This window comes from Molothrus aeneus, chromosome 2, assembly GCF_037042795.1.
Source record: "Molothrus aeneus isolate 106 chromosome 2, BPBGC_Maene_1.0, whole genome shotgun sequence".
NCBI classification, from domain to species: Eukaryota; Metazoa; Chordata; class Aves; order Passeriformes; family Icteridae; genus Molothrus; species Molothrus aeneus.
Window position 1 is genome coordinate 40,409,859 of NC_089647.1, and position 25,344 is coordinate 40,435,202.

General features: G+C 36.8%; 1 protein-coding gene across 3 annotated transcripts in view; it reads left to right on the plus strand.

Annotated features, from left to right (window-relative positions):
• The window catches only part of YAP1 (Yes1 associated transcriptional regulator), an 88,766-nt gene that overhangs the window by 40,148 nt on the left and 23,274 nt on the right, over positions 1 to 25,344 (plus strand). For all 3 annotated transcript variants that reach the window (XM_066544737.1, XM_066544735.1, XM_066544738.1), the window contains exons 3-4: positions 9,446 to 9,561; positions 17,821 to 17,934. In XM_066544737.1, the coding sequence (XP_066400834.1) occupies positions 9,446 to 9,561; positions 17,821 to 17,934 (230 nt within the window). The remainder of the gene's footprint in view (positions 1 to 9,445; positions 9,562 to 17,820; positions 17,935 to 25,344) is intronic.

Consider the following 25,344-nt stretch of genomic DNA (forward strand, 5'->3'; position numbering starts at 1 on the left):
GTTGAAGGGTGGGGGAGGAAAAAGAATATTCTGCTGGCAAAAACAGTATACAAGATTGCCTAGGGTTGACTGAGCAGGTATCTTACAAGTACTGACTCAGGCAGCAACTTGCTGTTGGAAGATTCTCTTCTTTGTTTTACTTAGCATGCTGCAGAGTCTTTAGGGATAGGAATAATTGCCTCCTACCTCAGCAGCACGTGTTGGTTGTCTGAATTGTAAAAATAATAAGCTCTCCCTGAAACAGAGTCATAAGAAGGAAACAGATGACTTGGGTATTTTATGAATAAAGTGCAGCCCTCAAATGAGGGAAACGATAGTCCATAAGACTATTTTTATGAGTTAAACCGAGAACATCTGAACAGATGATCAACTTAAGGTGTGAAGTGTGAGCTCTGAAACATAAGTTAAAAAGAAAAGTCAATATTAATGATTTTAATGGCAATAAAAACAGGTTCATTTTGTAGCAGAAAGCTGTGCCTTCATTTCCAGTAGGTCCTACCTAATGGTTCCCTAAGAGTCAGCTCATCCTGTCAAGGCCATCTGGGAGTGATCATTGTCTGAACACTAAAGCAACCAGTTTGCACTGCCCTCTGAGACTTCCTACTTAGAGCAATAAGGAAACAACCTAAAGAATCTTTTTTATCTTCATATTTTGTTTTCCTTAGTGGTGGTTAGCCTCAGGGTTAATTGACAGGATTGCGAGGAACAGCCCCCTATAGATACTAAGGCAGCTGGCTATAGCAGCTTTTATTGCAGCATGCTTAGGCAAGCCTCTCTGACTTGAAAACCTTCAGGCAACAAAAGCAGGGTGTTTTGAGAGGGGCGTAAAATTGCCTGGCTTCTCTTCATGCAAAGAAGCATTTGATTTCCCTATTGCTTTCTTTTAAGAGAGAGAAATGAGATAGACTCTCAGAGATAAAAGTACACAAAAGTGATAAAGTATTCCGTGGCCCATCACTTCTGAAAATCATCTGCATTCCCTTAATAAATGTGAAAGCTAGTGTTTGTGTAATCTTGTCTTTAGTGTTACAGACGGCATCTTGGGGAGGCCTTCTGCATTTGCTAAGCAGGAGTGTAGGAGGGTATCTGTAAAGTCAAACAAATATCGTAATTTCACTTGAAATAGCAGCAGAGACAGTTCTTCCTTTAGACTTGCCCTCCATGGTGATGTATCTTTATCTCTTTCATTGAAAATTAAGGAGAGAAAAAAAGATGAATTCTTCATTTGCTGAATGACTTAGCTATAAAAAGCAAACTTCTTAACTTTGGGGGTAGGGTAGAAAGAAAGGGAGGTTTCCATTAAAAGTAGCCTCTTTTTTTTTTCTGCTGGGGAACTGAGAGGGGAAGTTCAAATAAATCTGATGACAGAGAATGTGATCAAAGCATTTAATCCTTTATAGACTTTGGAAATTAATTGAACTGGTAAAAAGACTGCAAAACAAGGACTTTTCACTCTCTATAATACTGCTATGTCTTACAGTTTTCAAAGTAATGGAAAAAGCTCTGGAAATGAAAATGTCCTTTTACTCCTTATTTGTTCCTGAAACTCGGAAAATTATTTTATTTGGGAAATCCACAGTGGTATCCAAGAATAATACTTCTGGGAATCAATTTTAAAACTTGTAAGCATTGTGATGCCAGCCCTACTTTTCTGTATGAGGTCCTTAAATACAGGGCAGGAAAAGGGGCAGGAGGAAAAGAATAATAAGTGCAAAAGTAAGCATGTTATTGCTTCCATTTTGGCTTTGAGAAAAGGTAGTTGTTTCAAGAGCACATTATAATAAAAGTGGGGCTACCTTGGCAAATCTTTGAACATCATATCATGCATTCACCTCTTAATCGTGCATGTGTGGTCAGGCTGCCTACTGCCCTCACATCCATTTTAGCATTACACACTCTGAAGTGAGGACCTGTCTGCGAATGCTTCCTAAGAAGTACAGTGCTGTTCTGCAGCTTCAAAACAGCATGGTGTTTATAATCAGAACAGGAAGCTTAGTTTTTAAGTCCTTGGTGTATGTATTGTGCACTGTCTGCAGGCAGGCCAGTGCTAATGAAAGCTGCCTTTGAATACCTTAATACTAAATACTGTGTTTTGTGTATCTCTAAAAGCTCTTTATTTTGTGGATCAGTGTCCACAGCTTTGTGGGCCATGCTTTCTGGAATTTCTGGTACCTCTTAGTATCTTGCAATATTCAACCACCTTAGGAATAAATTCCAGAGAGATTTGTTGAAGAACTTGTCTGACTAGTAATGACTGTGTGCAAAATCTGTTTCTTGATGAATTAAACTTTGTCAGATGCATTTAAGTTTCCCTTATTGCATTGTTCTAGTTCAGATTCAAACCATTAATTTGCTGGAAGAATTTCTGCTGCCTAGGACTGTAATTTCATGGGATAGCATGTGGTTTTATTTCATACTAAGGTTAAGGAACTTAAGCTCTGACAGGCTCTTCCCACCTGGTCAACAGGATGCTTGTGCCCGCCATTCTCTTACTTTTTTCTTTTTGTTCTATTTCACAATTAATGAAATCACAGCTGTGGCACCACAGGATTGCACACTGAGCACTTGAATGTCAATTTTAAGCTATGCTTCTGCAAGCTGAATGAAGGTTAGAAATGTCTGTTGTCATTTTACTGGTGTACTCTCTGGCATTATATGCCTGTGGTGCAGTTTGGTGAGAACATGGATCAGTGGTGTAGATGGAGTAGTCCAATACAAGCTTTGTTTAGGTAATGCATTAAGGCTGCCAAGCAGAAGGAAGAATAAGGAAAACTCAAAAATACAGCCATTTTATGTATTGCAGGAATATTCAGAAAATTGTATCCATGTTCCTGTTTCTTTCAGGCAATTAGACCATGCCTGGAGACATTACCATCCTTAAGAGATAAACTGTTGCAAATTTTAGGGGCTTTTCCTGATGCTTTTTGGAAACACTGAGATTAGGAAGTTCTGAATTTTACTGCCATGTACTTTTGTAGAAATTAGGCTGTAACAGTCCTGAAACCTAAGGAAATATTGCAAATAAATGGACTACACAAGTGGAGAAACAGTGCTTTCCCCAGCAATGGGTGGAATATAATCTCTCAGCAGATGGGATTTTCATTGCTCTGTAACCAGCCTTTTCTTTTGCTGGATATTGTTGGATTTTTTTTTTTTTTTTTTTTTTTTTTTACAAAGCCAGTTGAAAAGTCTTTAAAGGGTTTACAGTCAGTTTAAGAGTGTATCCTTGTCTAAGAATGGTGCAAATTCAGGGAAATGTTTGTGGAGGACTGAACTAAGGGTAGAGGTAATGAGCTGTCTCATCTCCCCTTCAGGCTTTTCTCTGTACTATTGCTGCTTGGAATTGAAATAATCTCAAATTATGTATTTAAAGTATAAATCTGTAATTTTGTTACAGCACCTGCAAAGTCAGCTATGCTAATTAAAAATGGCCCATATATCTGAAGACTTAGATTCATGTTTTAATCCTTTCCAATTCTGAAAATCCCCTGAATAGGATAAAAAAGGGTGCATGCACAAAGAATGTCACGCCTTCTGTCCTCAGGCAAAGCTGAATCCACTCCATTGTGTGTAAATATCCTAAGATCATCAGCAGCCATAACCCAAAAGTCTCTGCATGCTGCACTCCAGTTTTTGAGAGTGGTAATTAGACCAGTTCATGTCGAGGCTCCTTATACTCAAAACACTCTTTTTCATCCCATTTCTAAATGCAGCTATGGAAAATTTACCTAGCTCATCTGCCAAACTGATCTAGGCCTTCCAGCTATTGTCACTTTCTTAGGAGAATACATCCAGTTCTATTTTTGAATTAGTGGATACTGCCACTTTGACAGCTGCCCTATGGTCAGACCACCACACTGGTATTCTGCTGTAGAGCTCAGGCCTCTGCAGAAGTAGATATTCTGATTTCTTCCCTGCCTGCTAAAATGATAGATAAGTGGGTATCTTGGAGGTACCCTACACTGCCTCTGCACAGGACAAGTTTGTATAAGATTTGGTAAAGAGGTTAGTTGATTTTTTTTGACAATTTGTGATAGTTTCAAGAGCAGAAATATACAGTTTCTCCTGCAATCACCAGGAAAGCTAACTTTCAGTATACACATCAAGACCTGACGGGCTGAAATGTACTGATGAGAGCTCTAAAATAATTCTGGCTTTTATGAGGAGACACTTTCTCTTTACTAGTCCTTAAAGTTAATAGACAAATATAAATAAAAAGAGAAAACCTTTCAGAACGGGATGCATTATGTGGATTAAAGAAGCTGGTTGGTTAGGAAAACAAAGAAAAAATGAAAGAGTAAAATCTATATCTCATTCATTTAACGTAAAAAGAATCATAGGTGACATGCTTGTCAATGGAGCAGCTGACATTTGGGATTTAGTGAAAAGTTTTAATTTCACACTGAAAATAGAGCATAATTAGGTTTAGTTTCATTTGTGCACTTGCTTATGTTACACAAAGATGTTCCTAGCTATCACCAGAACAAAAAGTACTCAATGCCATGTCAACACCCTTGGGAGGTCTGTCATGATGTGGTCAGTGGTATGTGTTCCTGTTTTGCTTTTCATAAAATGTGATTTCCAGTGAATTCTTAACAGTCCCAAAAATCTGAAAACTAAAATCCAGGGTTAGTTATCTCAAGTTCACTAGAGACTGAAAATAACTTTCTCACAGACATAAAATATAAGTCTTGTCTAGATTGTTAAAACACAAGCACTACATTATGGCGAGATGTTTGCATAGTTTTTTAGAGTGATGCTTTTATACTTAGGAAAAACTTGTCCTTCTGTGTGTTTGAGACTAAATTTTTGAAATGTCCTTTCAGGAAGAGCCATATCCAAATGTACTGAGAAGCCATGGTTTATTTATTCTTACCTATTTTTTTGTGTCAATCAGACCTCTTATTTTTTTTGTTGTTGCTGAAATGTCATGCAGTATGATCATCTGTATTGAGGATTAGAATGTCTGTTCATTCTCTTTGGCTTTTCTTACTAACATTACATTTCTATTGCACACGCCGGTAAAATAGTCTTGCAGTTCTGACCTGCTTATGTTAATAATGTCTATACTAAGATCTGTTTTTGTGAAAGGGAAGTTCTAATTATAAATGATGTGGCATATATAGGGTGACTCTATGCTAATAAAGGCAGAAAGGGTGAGAAAGACATAATTTTGTAATGACTGGAAATTCTGTTACACAAATGAAGTTCTCAGCATACCCTGGAAAATGCACTTGCCAATGGGGACACTGTAGTTGCAGTACATACTACAGAATGTCAAAACTGAAAGCATCTTAGAAAAGCCTTTCTTGAAGAATTTAAGTAATTCTTTGAGTGTCTTTTTTGTGTTAGTTTGATTCTGGCATGGCTTTTAACAAAACAGTACTTGTCTTTTTAGTGCAGCAACTGGACAATGAATGGGAAGGTATATTACACTTTGTACAAGGGCTTTGTTTTTAGAATGGTGTTATTTTATTAGTCTACTGGGATCCAAAGGGTTCTTAAAATAAAAAGTAAATTTCCTTTTCTTTTTTAGATCTCTAGATATCCTACTTCTTTTCCAATGTACTTTAAAATAAAAAAAACACAAACAAAAATTCAAACCAAAATCTTCAACACCCTTCTCCCTCAAAAAAAAAAAAAAAAAAAAAAAGAAACCACCACTACAACAAACCCAGACCTTAAACTCTAAAATTAGGTTAGAATTTGAATCTGACAAATCTTTAGGCATGTGATAGTGTTTAATGCCAGTAAAGATTTCTTTCAATTAAATTCTGATTCTTAGTAACTGCAGAAATTCTCTTTGTGTCCATAAAATTAGAACATTTTTCTTTTCTTTTAAGTTGTTCTTGTTAAAATGCAAATCATTTGTATTTGGCTGTAGAAGTTGAAGATGGGTGAGGAGATGCAGTTTGTGCTCTTCATAATGCACAGCACTTTGAAGGTCTTTTTTGGTGGAGGATGGTGGGTGGTGTGTCTTGGAACAGTCACTCTTCTTGATACTAGAATTCACATAAGTTTGCTAACAAATGCTTAGCATGTGGTGGGTGTTTTAGTTCTGTTTTTCTAAGGCCTGTTACCACAGACCTACATTTATGGTACAGTCTGATTTCCTTCGTTTATACTCTGCTTGTCCAGTTTACTAAAGTTTTGCTTCTCCATGTCATAAATGAACAATAATAAATAGTGCCAGATAGATAGATGTTATATTTGAGAATTCATTATGTGAAATAAAACGTCTTACATTGCTTGATTATCCTAGAGATGTTGACTTAATTCCAGGAATATTTACTCACTTTGTTGTGTTCACACAGTACAGAGCTATGTTTCTCATTCCTGAGTAGGTAGAATTTTAAGCTATAATTTGATAATACATGCTACATATACTGGCTGATTTATAGGTTACATTGATTTCATATCATTTGCTGATATTTTTTAATCTTTTATTTGTGTTGACACTAGTTGCTTATTGAGATATGGTAAACCTCATGTAAAATTGAAGATCTTTAATGTAAGGATTGGGGCAGTTTTCATTAAATTCAGCTACTATGAGAAAAAAATCTACTTAATGCAGGGAAAGATAATGCAATGTTGATGTCAGTTCTTGTAATGTCCATTGCGACCTTTTCTGTGCTGCTGTTCAAAACAGAGGGAAAGATCTTTACTTGTGTAGAATGTCCTGTTTCAATACTTAATTTGATAATTAAAAATACATGGTGTTTATAGTAAGTTACCCTGGTCCACGTGCTGTGAACAGGAACAAAATAAATTCCTATATTCCTCCATGTAGTACTAGGATTTATTTAAACATTTCATCCATATAAGTGGGGGCTTGCCTACTTTGTATTCCATCAGCTGAGCATTATTTGGAATTTATACGAAAGAACTGATCTGTTGTGAAGTGTTTTGGGTGCTAAAACACTGAGCATATGGACCAGGTAAAGTATGAGGACTGTGATTTTATGGAGTTTGAGGAGAAAAGTTTTGAGGGAAGGTATGGAGGAAATGGATATGTAGGTCATGAAGCACTGAGCTGAGTGGGAGGGGAAAAAAGTTTGCCTTATTGAACCAGTCATACAGTCAGTATGATATTAATATAATCAGCTTGCTTACTTTGAAGATTTTTCTCCATGGCTCTTGGCTCTAAGACTGCTGATTGTAGTTCAGCTGGTCACGTAAGGAGCATGCTGACTTTTCTCAAGTGATACTGAGCTAGGGAAAAGCTGGAAGCTGCTACTGCCTAAAATAGCTACCCTTGTTAACAACTCCATATGAACATTAACTGTACGTTGTGTGGTATGCTTAAGCTGTCTTGAGGAATCAATACGGCTGTCCTTGTGCTCAAAATTGCAGGTACATCTAAAACTGCTTCTTCCATAGTCCATTCATCTGTCCCATGTTCTGATGTGTTTTGAAAAATTGATGAATGTTGTTTCAGTGCGTTACTACAGTTAACTGTAGAAATGGTTCTGTAATGCAGGGAGAAAACATTTTTCCTTCTATTTCTTGCACTGCACTCAAATAGCATATAAAAACAAAGGCTATAAATTATGTACCTTGCATTTTATTAGTTCGTAGCGTTACATGGATTTTTATAAGAGTTAAATAGAAATAGATGAATGTGTTATTATGGGTACAGTCATGTTTTCCCAGTTTCCACTATTGCCAGAACTGAGTTGAGCAAATATAACAAATCAGAAATGTAAGGGAGGAGTAGCACATGCTGGTACAGTAATTTAAACACACGGTCTGTGAAGCATTACATTGCAGTGTTTTTACATCTGTATTATCTTTACCTGTTTTCATTGCTTTGCAAAACTGACCAGCAGAAAAGTGAAAAATTGTTCCCCAGTATGAAGGTTTATATATAGTCTAGTATATATAGGGCAGTCTTTACTATGTTGCATTATGTTTTATAAATAAATAGGCTTTAAAAAGAAATAAAGAAGTCTTGCTGTATGTAGCATGTTTCTCAGTGAAGCTGAATATTTGAAAACCTGTGCTACCAAAGATGCAGTGTGCTTAATAGTATCTTGTTAAGGTTTAACCCGAGCCATCAAACATAATTTATTGGTGTGATGATCAGAGGGAGGCCAGATTCATCCAAAACATAGCCCAGTACTAGCCATGGTGAAGAAAATAACCTCTACCCCAGACAAAACCAGCACATACTGTATTAAATGAGCTACTGCGGTGTGTCTGTAACTCTTTGGTCAGAAATAGCTTATGTGCATGGTTAGAGAGTGTTAATGTACATATCTTAAAACTTCTTTAAAGGCTAGTTTGTGGTACATCTACCTTGTAACAGAGGATTAGAATGTGAGTAGTTTGACATAAGTAATTATTTTGCTGACTACTGCTTCACTTAGGTTCTTCTGAATTTGTTACTTGTTGTGGTTTTGCTGAAGAATATGAAAATGGGCATTCCATGTAATCCAGAAGAGCATAATTTTAAGGATAATTTATTTAAAGTATGAATGGTACCAAGTTAATAATGCATTGGATTCTAATTTATAACAATACTATCTGAATATGATTTTTAATTTGTACCGGTTCTAAATGATCAGATAACAAATTTTGTTGTCAGTGTTCATGTGCATTTGGAGTTGTATCTTTGTCTCCATGTACGTCTCAGAGCAGTGTTGCTTAATGGCATCAAGATAATATTGATGCTTGTTATGAATAGACTGCATCTGTTGCTCATTAGCATAGCATGCTAATCATATACTCCAAAAGAAAAATAATGATTCATTACACTTTTGTATTTCTGTTGAATTGAATACTTCCATGAATGACAGTCGTGAATGTACTTGCCATTTTTCAAAACAGAGAAACTAAGCTTCCAAACTTTTGCAGAGGACTGGGTAGGTTACTTGACAGTCTTACTGTCCTCATCTTTTTGCTTGAAGTTGAAAGGCAGCTGCACATTCCTTTCATATTACTGCTTTACTGTGACTGGTTACTTCAGCTTCCACAGAGGGATTGTTCAGGTGTCAGTGGGGAGGAGAGTAGTCTGCCCGATAATCTGAGGATGTGGTCTATGCACAGAAAGTTTGGGAACACTAATGATTACATACTAGCCAGTTCCTTACCACTCCCTAGGCCCTGGATATGAACTCATCATGCCGAGGTACTGGACTGTGCTTGAGATTCCAGACATAACTGGCTTGGTTTGAAAATCTGTGAAGTCACATTTAAAAATGGCAAATAAGTGATCAAAGAGAGAAGGAAGCAAATGTTGGTTGGGAAAATGGTGGTGGCCAGGGCGAGGGTTTGAGAATCTGACATACAGTGATGATGCTTGGAGAGAATCCAAAAAGTTCTTGTTTGGTTTTGAATGTAGCTGTTGTTGGCAAACTTAACCTTTTGTTGTTAAACTTTCTGTGCTAGCAGGTCATTGTTGTGAATGCATGACTGTCCTAACTCTTGCTTTGTTTTGTCCTAGTCACATTGATCAAACAACAACATGGCAAGATCCTAGGAAGGCTATGCTTTCCCAGATGAATGTTACAGCTCCCACCAGTCCTTCTGTGCAGCAGAACATCATGAACTCAGCATCAGGTAAGCAAAATTTGCATTTATGGAAAAGATCGTACAAGTAAACCACAAGCTATTCTAATCAGGGAAGAGGGAGTCTAGATTTAATAAATGTTCTTCTACTTATCCTGGTTTGAAACTTTAAATTTGTTGATGCCTGATTCATCAAGCAAGAGGCTGGTAGTTGAAATAAGAGAATTTGTATATTTATGTTGTCAATAAAAAGAACACTGTTCTTTGATTTATGTATTTATTTTTTCAAATGAATGGTTCAAAGTTGTAAGGAAGCAGAATTTTTCTCTATTTTCTTCTGACCACAAAATGCTGTTAAATTGATGAAGACCAGAATTTCCATTCAATTAATATCAACTTACATTAAAGCTTTTGTGCTCCACAGCGTTCTTCTGCTTCCATTTGCTCACTGACTAGACATGTTATACCACCATTTATTTACATTTCCTACATTTAATATGAACATAAAATTTTTTCCTGTCCTCCCTAAATGGATCAAGCAAATACCTTGAAAGTCTTGTTTAGAAGCAGAGATGTTTTTGTTTTCCTCTCGTGTTTCTCTTACTTCCAAAATCCAGTATCATGGTCATTATTGCTCTAACTGGAGGAAGTCTGTTGTCTTTTCCCGGAATATAGAATTGTTTTTCAGCTGGCTGGGGGCAGGGGTGCGGGAGGGCTCTCACTAGACAGCAGTAAAATGTTCTTGTTCTTGCTATAGAATCTACTGTGTGTTTTCAGACCTCTCTCATCTGATTATGCAGAGAGCAAGCAGATAAATTTGGTACCATGCTTGTTTGAGTGCTTGGTCTTGCCCTGGCTTTGTCACCTCCTGTCTGTCACTGAGGTTCATGTTATATTTATTTTCTCACAGTCTGACTGTATTTTGTGTGTGTCTGCTGTTCCTGTACTTCCCAAGGGTTATTCTCTGGTGCTGCTTTTTGTGGTCTGTTTAGACAGCTTTGTTTCATGCTGCAATTCATGTGCTGCAGACAATACCAAAAGATTAACAGGCGTGACCAAACTGTGCTGTTCATGACTGAGTATTAGAGGGGAAGTTAATCAAACTTTTTGCTGGCTAGGCCAGGAGGCTGGATTATCCTGAAACAAATGAGTCCTGTTCAAGTTCAGGAAGTCGTGATTCACAGCAATTAAGGTCTCAGGCTCTGATGTGAAAATAAAACAGTGTGATTATTTTCTGTGTAAATTTATCCCAGGAAACCTGCAGCAATAGAGGTGGCATGTTTTTGTAGGGACACTTCTAAAGGAGGGAGAATAGGAGAAAGGAAACAATTCCCTTGGTCTGTCCTGCCTTTTTGCTTATTTGTGCTAAAACTAGATGCTTGCTGTTTCAATATTGACATATTTTAAGATAACTCCTCAAACCTTCCACTGTACCAAGAATTCACAGGAAAAAATATTGATAGTAAAATAGGAATCACTTTATGTACTTAGAAATGAAGGGTTCTTAGCAAAAAAAATACTGTTAAATTGTAACAGGGTGGTAACAAATAGAAAAGAAGCTAGCAATCTGGACACAAGGATTATTTTTTAAAGAACATTTACATGTATTTGCTTGATGTAATTGTGTGAGAGAGTGAGGTTGCATAGATATTGTTGTTCATGCAGTAAAGAACAGTTGAAAAGTGCAAGTGGGTTGTCTTGTGATTTGAGAAAGTACTTACTTGGATACAAGTTCATTGAACATTTATTTTTAATTTCACAGATGATACTGTGTTGAATATCAACTGAAAATCCCGTGAAGCTTTTTTTCCCCAAGTGTTCTGAGTCTGATAATAGTGCATGAAGGACTCAGAACTCCTGTGTATACTGGATTACATCATATGTTATGTGGAGTTAGGTTTTTTTAAGCTTAAGTCAGTTGAGGTAGTATGACTTGGAACTGGCTCTTTGGATGCACTTGCTTATTACCCTTATTTGCTATTAACAAAAGTCTCCTTTGAATTAAATAATACCAAATCTGCATTTATTGGATGTGATTCTGATACTTGATCTGGCAAATGTTTATGTACAAACTTTAAATTATGACTGTTTATTTGTTTTTACTAAAGTCTCTTATACCTAGCTTTGTTACTTTTTATTACTGAGTTCATGGTAGCTTATGCTTCCTTGGTAGCCTCTCAAATAATCTTTGAGAGAAATGGAAAAGTCAAGTAACTATGTACCACTTCAGCACAGTGGAACTTACAGTCATGATGTTGGCACTCAGATTTAAGACTACTTAATGTTCTAATTTGGGCATTCATCCTCGAGAAATCAAGTTGAGGCCTTAAAGACAGAAGTTTCCTGTTATGAAATATTGCTGGCAGTGAAACATACCCTAGTGCATGAGAGCCTTTCATGAAAGATATTGGGAAAAAACGAGTGTAAGTATTGTGACAGCTGGAGATCACTGACTTGCAAAAAAGTGTCTGAAATGCCACAAAGGAGAATATTTTCCTTTCTGTATAGACCTTGTATGATGCTCATTAATTTTAGCCCTTAAAGTTACTGTCCAAGTTCTAGTGTACTGCCTCAGGAGCCTGTAAGTCAAGTTACTGTGCTGAAACATAGGAGAGATTTCTGGGAGCTGTTGTGACAGCCTTTAGAAGCTTTAACCATTTAGTCAGAATTAAAGTTCTTGACATTAGCAAGAATTATGAACAGGAAAACAAACTGAAGATGCAGAGAGAAGAGAACTGTGAAAGCTGATGTGTACATATTGGAGATAAACCTGTTATCTTTTTGGATAAATAGGGGAAGAAGAACTCAGGAAAGACGTGATGAGGGCAAGTCAAAAGATTGTTAAAATATAAAAATGGGGAAGATGTAGTTTAGCATGAGATTGCAATCTTAAGGTTATCTGTCATAAGAAATTCTGTCTCTTGAGGCACTTGGGTATCTTGCTGCAAATTAGATTTCTTCAAGGAAGTTAATGGACATCTGAACCAGTTTTATCTGTTCCAGGCATGACTTTTGTGAATGAGTTATTCTATGAGTGTTAGTTAGCTACATCCTTTATAGGAAGTCATCAGTGTGTGAAAAGTGAGGGGGTTTATGTCTGTCTTTCTTAACTTAGTTGCTACAAGTAATCAACTAAAATAGTTTGGGCCATATGTATGCAGGGAAGAAGCACAGTGCTCTGTTAGATGGCATCTGTTGGTTAACATGTGAAATAGGATTGCATCTTCAGTAGTAGAAAGGAAACAAGCCTCTTATTTGTAAATATGCCACATGTATATAAAAAGCCATTGTAACTGTTCTCATTTTTTTGCATTATGTTTCTAACCATTTTTCCTTAAAGGAAAACAGAAAGAACAGAAAACCATAGTTTCTTCTGCCTTGATTTAAAACAAACAAACAAAAAGATAGTAATAATGGTATGCTATTCTTAGGAGCATCTCCTATACATTTCCTACTGAGGTAAAGTTATACATTTGAAAATAAACAGTGGCTGTTTCATATACAATTACAGTTGATACAACAGAGATGGTATAATTGTATTAGTGTATTTCTGTTCTTCAGATACTTTTACTTTCTGAATCATGCTTGAATCAGGCTTGACAGGACTGCATGCTTTAGCCTTTTCCGCTTGCACATAGACCTTCGATAATGAGCTTTGGAGCAGATTGTGTCTTTGTCCTCTTTTGTCTTCATTCTTATGTGGCAATTTTGAATTGAGTTTCCCAGTGAAAGTTTGTAGACCTAGTGTAATTCCATTGTCTCTTAAGGTAAGGCTGTAGTGCCACGTTAAATGTTGGTAAGGAAATGGACACTTGAATTCATAACTCTCAGGGGACAGGTGGGTAGGAAGGAATATACCAATAACTAAAACAAGTTCTAGCTCTTCTCGTAGGTTCTTGCTCACTTCAGTTGCAGATTGTGTCTGTGTAGCCAGTCATATTACAAAATTCTGTTTTGTGTACAGTTAGCACTATGATCTCTTCTGAAACTCGAGTTTCTAAGTATCTGCATGACAATAATGTTAATTTCTTTCTTCATCTGCAAAAACCACCCCTTTTTAAATAGTGTCTTTTTATACTAATTTGACAGGATAAAGGTGTACTTAAAGTAAATGTTGTAGACTTTGATACAATTTTTGGAAGCTTAAGAACCACAATGACTGAAGGGAAGAAGTTCAGCTTTCACGGAGAAAGATTGGGAAAAATCTTGGAGATCAGTGTTTGTATGAGGTGAAGGTGAATCCTGTGGTTGAACATAGGTATTCTAGTTCCTAGGTTGTCCATGCATAGTCAGTTGGTAGATAGATACAGATGTCCTCTTATATGCATTGACCTGTTGATAAAATATGGCTTTGTTTACATTTATTTTAAAAATAAATTTTAGGAACAGTAGAGTCTTGCAAGATTCACTTCTTATCCCAGCATAGGTTGAATCTCTACTACATTTTTGCTTTTGTTACTCTTCCAGTTGCTTTCTATCTGCCAGCAGCAAGCTCTACTTTGCATTCCAGGTTCCATGGCATATGAGAAAGTTAAAAAAAACCAAAAACCACTCACAAAAAGTGGAGACATGCACCAAAGAGACATGCACACAGGCTTTTAAAATTGCATGTTATTTATATGAAGTTACACCATTATATAAATATTTAGTTACAGAGGTATGGCTTACCAGTAGTTTTGGAAAGCTGGCTTACATTTGGAAATTAGAATTTAATTTTTTGTATCTTTGTCCTCAAAAAGTACCACAGTGCAGGCTGAGTTCCCTGCCTAGAAGGGTTGTATCTCCCTGTGCAAATTATTTCACAGAATTCTAAACTTACAGTTGGGATAGGGTTCAGCTGTCATAGGAGGCACCAAACAGAACTAGTAGGGGGACCATGTCACAGGGGTATTGTTTGTGCTAAATATTTACAAAAGTTGGAGGGGAGACTGGAGAAGTACTTGAGAGATATTTTGGCACTTAGTAAGCAGACAGAAACTGGCCCAAGGAATAACTTCTGATAGAATCACAGAATATCCTGATTTGGATAGGACCTACAAGGATCGTCGAGTCCAACTCCTGGCCCTGTGTAGGGCACCCCCAAGAGTCACACCATTGAGAGCATTGTCCAAACACTTCGTGAGATCTGTCAGGTTTGAGGCTGTGACCATGTCCCTGAGGAGCCTGTTCCAGTGCCCAACATACTTGTGAGGCCAAGTGACTATTCATATCCTCTATACCTTTTAGGTCTCTTTATGTATTTGGTGCTTTATTTAAAAGTTTATAGAGTGTGTGACAGTCCCTAAATGGGCTACTTTCAGCAGCCAACAAGATCTGTCCATCACCCCAGGCTAGATGTCTGGACTAATTGGACTTTTGGTTAGACCCAGTATTGCTGTTTCTATACAACATGAGCTACAGTAACTATGGAAATTTTACTGAGAAGGTCTGAATAGCAGCAATCTATAGGACTCAGCTGTTGTGACCTAGGTTATCTAACGCTAAAAATTCTGTTCCTATTCAGCCTTTTGGGGGCAAATGGGCATGTAATTGCAAAGGACTTTTCCTAGATGCCCTGGGTGAATGTGTCTCCTGTTCCTCAGCATGGGTTTAGTTCTTTCCTCTGGTAGTTGCCTCAAATACAGAGTTTGTCAAGTGACCCTTTAGAAAATCAGACATGTCTTCTAGTTCCACGATTACTCACAAAACCAAACAGGAATTACAGAAGAGAATAATTTCAATTTTTGAACTGCCTTTTCAATATGTAACGATGACAGCAGAAACATGAGAGCAGTTTGTTGTGCAAAGGAAGCAAGCTACATTATTAATGCCAAAAGTTTCCAGAGATAAAAGCTCTGCTTCTACAGTCATTTATAGCACTTAGCAAGGAAGGCTTGCTGCTGTGATAGCCAGGTGAGCAGATGGATGGACCTTTTTGTCCTGTTCCACAGCTGTGCATTTTATTTAGAAAGAGAATCTTGTCCAGGTTTGTCTCTAGTAGTAATCTAGTACTCATCAGATCACCGAATCTCTTAAGTAGCATTATTCCACCAGGTGGATGGACTGATCAGCTCCTGGCAGCCTTCTTCAAAGGCATTTTGTTCATACTTGCTACAAAGGAACATGCTGGACCAGTAGAGATTTCAGTGCTCAGCAGGACTGACACCCCAAGGCTGGTTTTGTTTTTCCTAAAGCCAAAGAGGGTTTTTCTGGCTTTGCAGTTCACAAAGAATTTCTTGCTGGGTTTCTCCAAGGCATGTATGGCTTAGCAGGACTCTGAGGAGAGTGGTAGTGAGGTCTGCCTGCATGGCTAGCATGCTGGCTCAGCAGTAAAGGAGTGGGTTTGGTTCTTCATTGACTTCTGCATTTGGATGATGGGGGGCATGTTGCTGTGCTCCTGTGCTCCAGCTATGTAAAAAAACACCTCACTGGTTAGCTGGCTGGTCTTCGGGTATGGTAACAAAATACAGCATTCTTTGCACTGGAGCTCTCATTTCTCCATCAAAATCTTTTCTACAGTGAGTATCTTAGGCTTTAAGCATCATTTGCAGTATTTTCACTCTTTCTTGCCTGTTGTGTTCACTAGCTTCTGATAAAACTGAGGTATTCGTTACTTGTAGGCAATATTTAGAGCAGTAGAGGTGGGAAGAAAATAGCTAGTGTTCACTGTTTTTCCTCACTTGAAATTCATCTGTAGCACTAATGATGGAGTAGTGAAGTTGTTAGAGAAGGGCTTTGTTTTCTGAGCCAAAATGAAAATTTAAATTAGAAATGTAGTTTGCAAGGGATCTTCAAAGACCACAGTAAGAAAGTCTTGTCCTGATTATGCCTTGGGATATTGCTGGAATGCAATTAAATTATTTTTTTACTCATTTTGACATTTCTCCAAGAACATCTTTTGAGATTAAGCAAACTAATCTATCCTCCCTACCTCTTCTCCCAGCTTTAGACTGACTTCTTCAGCAGGAGCATGACTTTGGGACAAAGTTACAGTCAAGAGCTAATGTAGTTCGAAGATGGATGTAGTAGACATTTACAGGATGGGCACATATTTTTTGGTATACCTGAATCTCATGTGTGAAATAATGATATTTGTGTATACTTAGTGTATCTTACATTATACGGAATAATCTGTTAGTCCAAGTTTAACAGCCAGATGGCTTCTGCTGTTTTACTATTGTATTACACTGACTAAGAGTAGAAGAACTTGAAATACAATGGCTTGCTGCTACAGCAGGTTTGTTCTAATTTCTTTACATTCTTAACATGTGTAGTGAATCTTTTGTTGTATAATTTGAGGATTGTACTTAAATCTAAAATACAGGGAAGATCATCCTCTATCTAATTTAGACATTTTTAAAGGTTCATGTCAATGTGAGCATAAAAATTCAAAACCATGTATTTGTGAAGCATCTTCCAGATAAGATGAGATATATATTTTTTTAAATAGTTTTTAGTCTGAGCAAAGTATTGGTGAATGTATGTGATCATATAGAGATGGGAACGAGGGGTTTAAGATCTGTATAGGAATGAAAGGTAGTTTCTTGAAAGCTGCTGATGGGAGCATATGGGAACCATTCCTCCGGCTGTGTTCAGACATCAACTATGGACTCTACAACATCATTATGTACTTCCCTTTGACCATTTTCTAGAAGTAGTTTTTCCTGTGTGTGCCTTTCTGCTTGTGGAGACATTGCACTGCTGTTCATAGCCCTGTGTCTTTGTGACTGCTCGTGGTGTTTCCTTGCCTTTGCTGTGTCATTGCTTGTTTGCCCGCCTTGTTCTTCAGGTTTGCATTTTTGTCTGCTTAAGCTTTGAATGCTTTCACCGAAAGTTAGAGTATGAAGTAAAGAGGAAATTGGTTTTGTTCACTTATTTTTTTAATTGTTTGTGAAAGACAGGATCATTTCAGGCTCTCCTCAGTGTTAGCTTGTTGCTGCTACTCTGTGTCTTAATCACTAGATGAACTTTTCTGTGAGAGGTAGAATTATTCTATGCTTCTTTTTCCTGGTGCACGTGCTGGTTTCATTCTGGCAGGCTTGACTTATTGCTGGTTTCATACTAGAATGGTATAGCAAAATGATATGTCAAAAGCATATGAAAGGCAAACAAGCTTGAAAGTTAAAGTCCAAATCCTAAATTAAAATGATAGAAGTGTTTCCTGTTCCTTGGTTTCCCACCCAGCACTTCTTTGCCCTTAATCCCAGAATTGAGCTTGAAACTCTTCTGTTTCATATATTGTTATATATGTAGAATGTTAAAATATTTTTAGATCAATTTCAGGTGGAGCAAGCAAGAGCCCGCCATCAACTCCTTCCTTCTATATTGCAGGCCCACTCCCCGATGGATGGGAACAAGCTATGACCCAGGATGGAGAAATTTACTACATAAACCATAAGAACAAGACCACATCTTGGCTAGACCCAAGGCTTGACCCACGCTTTGGTAAAAGTTCATCTCAATTCAGAATTCTTGATTTGCTTCAGTTCACTCAGCTTTAATTTTGCAGGCATATTTTGAAAACTTTATATAGTATGATTAAAATATATTTTGAGTTGTAGAGGCCTTATTTAAATAACTTTTTTCTTTTTTTTTCTAAGATAAATACTATTAGCTTATATCGTCCAGGACTGTATGTTACCCAAGTTTCTAATGCTACGGGTTGATATTTTGCCACATGATCCATACAGTTCCCCAAAGTGGTGACATTCAGAAATTACTTATTGAGATGGTTTCAGTCAAGCTCACTCGTCCCTTTAAATTAGCAAAACTTTACTGCAGAATAATCTTTTAATTCCCAAACAAATATTTACTTTCCTTTGTGCTATCTTAAGAGGGCATTGTCAAATAATAGTTCATGCTGTTTAAATACACTTGAAACTTATACCAGCTTATAATTCCAGCTTGTCACAGTGATTATCATGACAAAACTTTCTGTATTAAACAATATGATGAGGAATTATTAGTTTTGTTGTTCCTACTATAAAAGGAAATAACCTTTTTGTGGGATAAAGACTATTTAATATTGGAAATAGAAATAGTAACTTAACGATCACAAAGTCTGGATGGAGAAATTAAACAAAACAGAACTTTTATGTAATTTTTTTCAATTATATTTTTGATCTATATGAAGAGCAGAACTGCAAGCTTTTCAATAAAGTATTGGCACTGATGACTGTGAATAGAAATCACATATAATATGAAGACTCTAAACTACTTTCATAGATTATCCAAGATGTATTTAGTATGGCGTTAAAATTTCTGGTTTTTTGTAAAGCCATGACCTGTGGGTGTCAGCCTTATTAGCTTGCCCTTGATTTGTTTTCCCAATAACTTACTATTTTCAACTCCTTTGGATTTTAGTTATTTTTCCAGAGCCATGGAAAAACAGTAGGAGTAAAAAAAAAAAAAGAAGAGATCATTGTGGTTTTCAGGCTTTACTTTTGGACTCAGTGCAGCTAAATGAAAACAGTGTGCAGATCACTGAGTAGGTCAGGCTGAGGGGATGCAAAACCTTTGAAGCTTTACAGGGGTTGACCTAACAACAACTGTGGGCCCCTTCTGGGAGAGGCATTAACTCCATGAATGCCATATAAATACAGAGCTACAAAACTCAACAATCACTGTTCTGTTTTGTTTTCTGAAATGTCTGCTAGAAATTCTGCATTTTGGTTTGTAGGCATGAGTGCTTACTTACAACATCCGTTTACACTTATGGAGAGCACCAGATTGTCATGCTTTGTTTATAAACTGCTCACCAGTTTGTAGACAGGTTGAACCACTATGCAACTTGAGCCCAAAGGTGGGGTGTCAGCTTTGGCAAATGTCCATGCTGGCTTTAACACCAGCCAGAGCTACCGACCTGTTTGCACGTTGCAAGAGGAGTGTGTGGGTAATTTGCAACTTCACAATTACTTAGTATGTGAGTAAGGCTGAAAAGGAAGCAGTCATTTTGAAAATCACTGTTGCCTTTTGCAATTACATTTACTCAGGTAATCTTGCAGGGTATCTTTTTTTCCTTTACATGCATTACTTTGTCATTTCTAAAGATTAACTGAAATTAAAAAGGGGTGTGGAAAATGCCTTAATGGACAGAGGTTGTGAGTGAGATGAATCTTGTTTTTCACAACTATTTTGTATTCCGGTAAATAGAGTAGTCCAACTGTAAGGGCAAAAGCTGCTTGTCTTGTGCGTACTGAAACTATATCAAATGTTAAGGCTGTGCAGTTAAACTGAAAGAAGTTAGAAATGTCCAGAAGACTGATTAAGGGTTTCTTGCTGCATAGCTTCCCTTTTTGGGCCCACTGTGTATGTGTATCCCAGACAGGCTTGAGTACATGCCAAGGCTCTTTATTTTGTGGTCGAACTTTTAATCTGTTCCAGACCTTTTCAGTCAAAGAGCTCAAGTGTAACTGAAAGGGGCAGGAAAGGAAAAAAAAAAGCATGTGGGCTCTTCTGATCTAGAGTGACGGCAAATAGAGACAAGCTGCTAGCTGCTGTTGAGCTTGAAGGAGTTTTCCTTGAAAACCTAAGTTGTACACATTGTATTGTGGCTTATGTTTTTATAATTTGAGCCAAGAAAATTCAAAATTCTATTCCTGTTGCTTTCTTACTTGTGACCTCCTTAAGTCACTCCAGTCAAGAAAAAAAAAATCTCTTTGACAGAGTTAAATTACTGAGCTTGCATTTATTTACTATGTGGAGATCCTCAACAAATATGTGCTGTGACCCTAAATAAATAGCATGTGAATGACTCAGAAGTTTACCTTTCTGTGCTTAATATAGGTTGAAACTTCTGTTTGTATTTTTCCCCTGAGGATGACCATACCCTTTTTTATCACTGTGCTTTAATATAAGTGTTTGGTTTTCAATATTTGTGACTACTAATACTTCCGGAAGCAGGATAAATTCATCTTTGTCTTGTTGAAGCTTTTGGTTATTACAGTGATGCTAATGGTAATGCTAATTGAAAATGAAGAAGGAATTAATGTCTCTCTCTGCCACTTTCACCAATCGTAAGAACCATTGAGGAAAACAAATCTGTTCAATGGTATGTGCAAACATACTCCTCTGTTCCAGTATTCAGAAGCAGAAGGTATGAAGAGTTTTTGCCCTTATTGCTTCTGAATTCCCAGCTTCCAGGGAGACAGCCTTTATGTCTCTGTATGTTCCTCATCAGATGGAAGGTTTGCATTCATCTTTATTTTCTCTAGTAGGTGTGGATATAGCTCTTTTTTAAATAGTGCTTGGAATTTTCCATTATTGTGGCTAGAAAAGAGTGAGTGGAAGGAAAATCAGTTGGAAAAATTATTTTAGGTGGACTGACTTGGTGTGGAGCATTCTGGTATAGCATTCATGCTTTTAAACAAAAGATAAAGGAGTGTAATTAGTATGTATTCTTTCTTGGACCAGGCTTTTAGAAATAATGCATCAAAAAAGAGCCTCTGTCAGAATAGCTGTAGGGTAGGCTGGGTCTCAAACCTGAGTGCTCCAAGTTGAAGATAAGAACTTCATTCCAAGACTCAAGTGTAACATCTTTGAAATGGGTTAGAGGTCTTCAGCTACACCATTTAAGTGTCAGTGAAGTCCTGTGGCTCAGACTTTCATCCTCCAAGTCTACAAATACAACTTTAAAACAGTTTTGTGTTAGGGTAATTCACAAACTTTAATATCTAGGAAAGAACTAAGTATGAAAGGAGGGTCTTCTGATCCCAAGCACAGGCAGTCATAATGATGACATGGGATCAAAGGAGTAGGGAGATGGGAGGGGGTTGGTCCTTGGGCTTGTGTCAGCGGGATTCTTGTCTGATGGAGCATCTGGTAAAAACATGCTGTCCTACCTTCTCAGTGCCTTTGCAGGCCTCTAAGTAAGAGGCCTCAAATTGCCTTGGTTTTTAATTTTATTTAGAAGAGGGTTTTTTTCCTTAATGGAATTGGACTATCGGGTTGAACTTGTCTTTTGGACTGTTTTGTCTTTTCTGCTGTTGTTCATTGGTCACAATGTTCATTCTTCACAAATCCTACTGGATTTTTGAGCCTTTCAGATAACATAATGCATTTTCTGGATATTCAGACATCTGGTTAGGAAGCAGGTCAGCTATGAATTCGGAGTGGCTGGAGTCGGTGAGGTAGAAGAACATCTGTTTTTCCTATAAAATCAAATTTCCTAGAACCAGTTGAGGTTTAAAATTGTTTAGTTTTTTGCTGTAAGTTTCCAAAAATTGGCTTTTGTATCAAATACCATTAAAGGGATTTTAAGTCTTATTTATGTTTGCCAATGATAGGACTTTGTTTTGAAATGCAACCTTAAATACTTTGGCCTTTGAGGGTCCTTAATATATTAAATTCAAAGATGAAGTTGAAGTGGGAAAACACTGGAAAACTGGCAGTTGATTTCTGCTGGTTTAAGTTTGGTGTGGAGACCTTACTACTCCAGTAGAGTAGTCAGACAAGTGTCTGTAGGGATTGGAGTAAAACAAGATATTGTTTGAGTTTTCTTGGGTTTTAAAGGCTTGTAACTTATGGTCATACCAATGTTGCACACTCCCAGTTTCTTTCCTTCTGGTTTTCCAATTCTTGGAGCTGTGATAATGGGATATGAAGCAAAATATGTGACCTCATGTTGAAATCACTGCCACGACTTTATCACTCCCACTTAGAGATAATGTTCTTTGAAGTTCTGCATGAATTTTGGATGAGGGGGAGAGTAAGGCAAAACAATGTTTAATATCATTAGGAAAAGTGCCATAGGGGCCCTCCGTACAGTAGCTGCTTGACTGCATAATTAGAAAATGAAATAAAAGTGTTGATGATAGTATGATTACAGAGAAGGTACACCAGGTTTTTCTGCTTCCTTTTTTTTGTAGTATAAAAACTGTCTTTGAAAAAGTGAAAAAGAGCTTGTTCAGAAACACTGTAGTAAAGTGTACATTTAATTGAAACATATATTTATCATTTCTGTTTAAAGAAAAAACAAGCAAACACACAAGGTTGAAATTCAATTAAAGCTTAAGCTTCAGAGCATCTGCTAATTTTTAAGTATCAGAAATTAAAAGGAGGTATTCCGTAGTGTTGCTTTCTTATTCCTTACCTATCTAGCACTTTGTTTAAAATAAATTCCTTCAAATTAGTTTGTAGATGCTTTTCAAGATGCAGATTTTTGGACAGGATAGAACTGGAGCTCTAGATTGGAAAACTGGGGTTTGGCCTTTGTCTAGTCAAAAAAAAAAAAAGCCCAGACTTTGTGTCTGATCATAGTAGCATTTAAGACTTGTTAAGTTCCAGATCTGCCTTCAGTTTTTTGCACAAAAAGCAGAGCATGACCACAAGTGGCTTTGGTCTGCAAATGCAATGGCATATCCTCTTTATATACCCTGTAAAACAAAGGAGGATTTGACTCCATCTAAAAAAGGTCCAGTGGTGTTAGATTTTTTCACTTGCCTGTCTCTGTTTTTCCAGAAGAACAGTTTCAGGAGATCACTTAGGATGGGGTAAAGACTTCTGTATTTTGCTATGTGTGTCAGAAATGTTTACAGATGAAGCAGCATCAGTTTTCAGTGAACCAGTGACTTCTGTCAAAGCCTGCTGCAAATCTGCAGAGGCAGGTGAAATTTCACTGGTAAGCATCCCTTTGTAAAAGGCAGGTGCTGCCTTATGGTAATGACAATAAATAATTATTTGTTGTGTATGATTATACCAGAAAGTGAAATCTGGGTTTGTTTGAAAGCAGGATATATTTATACCTCTTAACTGAAGTTCACTGAAGAAATCACTAAATCTGTCCACAAGTGTTGTGTCAGGATGCAGTTACCTACTTTATATAGAATATTTCTAGACTATGAAAGAGAGAGAAACCCCCACTTTTCTTAAGAATTTATCAGGACAGTAGGTTTATGTAAGTTTACACCTGTTTTGTGGTTTGTTCTGTTTTCAGAGTAATTGAATCCTGTTTGGGAAAGGAGATTTATTGCTAATGATGTCTGGGTGCCAGTAAAAATAATGCATGCTTGCAGTGTTGTGCTAAGCAGCTGTGATAATGAAAGGAAACTGCACTGCTAACAGGGACACTTTTTCCTTCATATCCTTCTAACACAGCAGTTTGCACTTTCCTGTTAATGAGCATACTGTGTTAAAAGTTGAAGGTGGATCATTTTGAACATGATTCATTATCTGTAATCTAAATATATGTACCCCCAGTAATTATATAGTCTATATCTAATCATATATGATCTTAAATTCAAAGACATCAGGCTTTTTGTCTTTGAATTCAGTCGTGTTGAAACATGATGGTAGTTTCTTTTATATAGAAGTGTTTCTTGACAGTATACTGTTGATTTTGTTTTTGCAGTAGTTTTTACTTGATTTTGTGATTTCTGTTTAATTATTTCTAATGGGCATATGACAAATTAAAAAAAAGATGAAGATGTGCAGATGCATATATACAGGGTTTGTTCCACTCAAATTAAAGGAAACCTGCATTTTAAAAAGTTATCACATTATTTTATAAGAAATTGTAAAGAAGCTTGTCTTTTGGTTAGTTAACCCAGGAAGTATTATGTGGTGATTAAACAGCGAACCTGTTCACAGCTAATAGCCTTATGTAGACTCTTTGCTGATTAAACTTTGGTCTAACATGTGGACTAGCTTTCATTAAATATATTTTGCCAGAGAGTCATTGGACAGGCATATGAGGCCTTGGTTAGCTCAGATTCCTGCACTTCCTGTAGTCTTCAGTGTTTCATACATAAAATTTAAATTTAAACAACATTAGTTCAGGTTTCTTCTCATAATCTGTCCAGTGCACTGTGTCTTATATAGTTCTGTAGTGCTGATAGTTACAGTGTCAGTTGTGTTCTGTAAGTAAAGTAATTTAAAACTTGTTTAGCCTTCCAAAATTAAAATTGATTTTTTTTTAGAAAAGTGAAAAAGAGTTATGTAGAGAGTTAAAAGAGAATTATAAGAGCCTGTTATTTAAAGAGTTTTGTTTTATATGTGTGCACTGAAGTTCCTAAAAGCTACTTACTTTACTGCTGAATATAATTTATATTTGCTTTTCTGGCTGGCCAGAATATTTTGGTTCTTCTGAAACTGGCATACATTGAGTGAAAGTGGTTTATAAATACTGCTGTTTACTGCTGTGGGGGGAAAAGAACTGACACAGCTTTTTACTCCAGTTACCAGTGATTCAAGAGTCTGTGCATGCTGTAGAGTCTTAATGCTCAAATCCACATTTGACAATTCAAGAGTCTGTGCATGCTGTAGAGTCTTATTGTCAAATCCACATTTGACAATACAGAAACACTTCAAAAACAATGGCAGATTTATCAAAGAAAAAGGAACTTAATTCATATTGTTTTAACCAGCAGGTGTGATAGTGGTACTAAAACAAAAAGAAAAATACTAATTTAATTTGAATGAAACTATTTGATAAGTGGAGAGTAACCAGTCTGTAGTTTGGACATGATTCTGTAATAGTATTTTCATTGGATATATCTTGCTTAATGAAAAGTTCACCTCAGGAGTCTGTGAATATTTCTATTTGCCTAAGACACTAAGATTTGTTTGTACACTTAAAGCAGCAAAATGAGCCCAGAGAACAGTCTATTTGTGGTTTCCCCCATATTCTAAGATCCAGGATTGTCAGATTAATCAGAGACTGAAAGCAATGCAGTATTTTATTGTGCTAATTTTTAGGTTGTTTCATAACAGCAGCATTATGAAACTGTGAGTGGGATTTCCTTAGAGTAACATAGCAATATATTATAAAGAATACAATGCAGAAACATGACTTACATCCTGATTAAACAACAAATTGTTTTAGAAAGCCTTTCTTTAAAAGCCCCTTGGAACATGTTT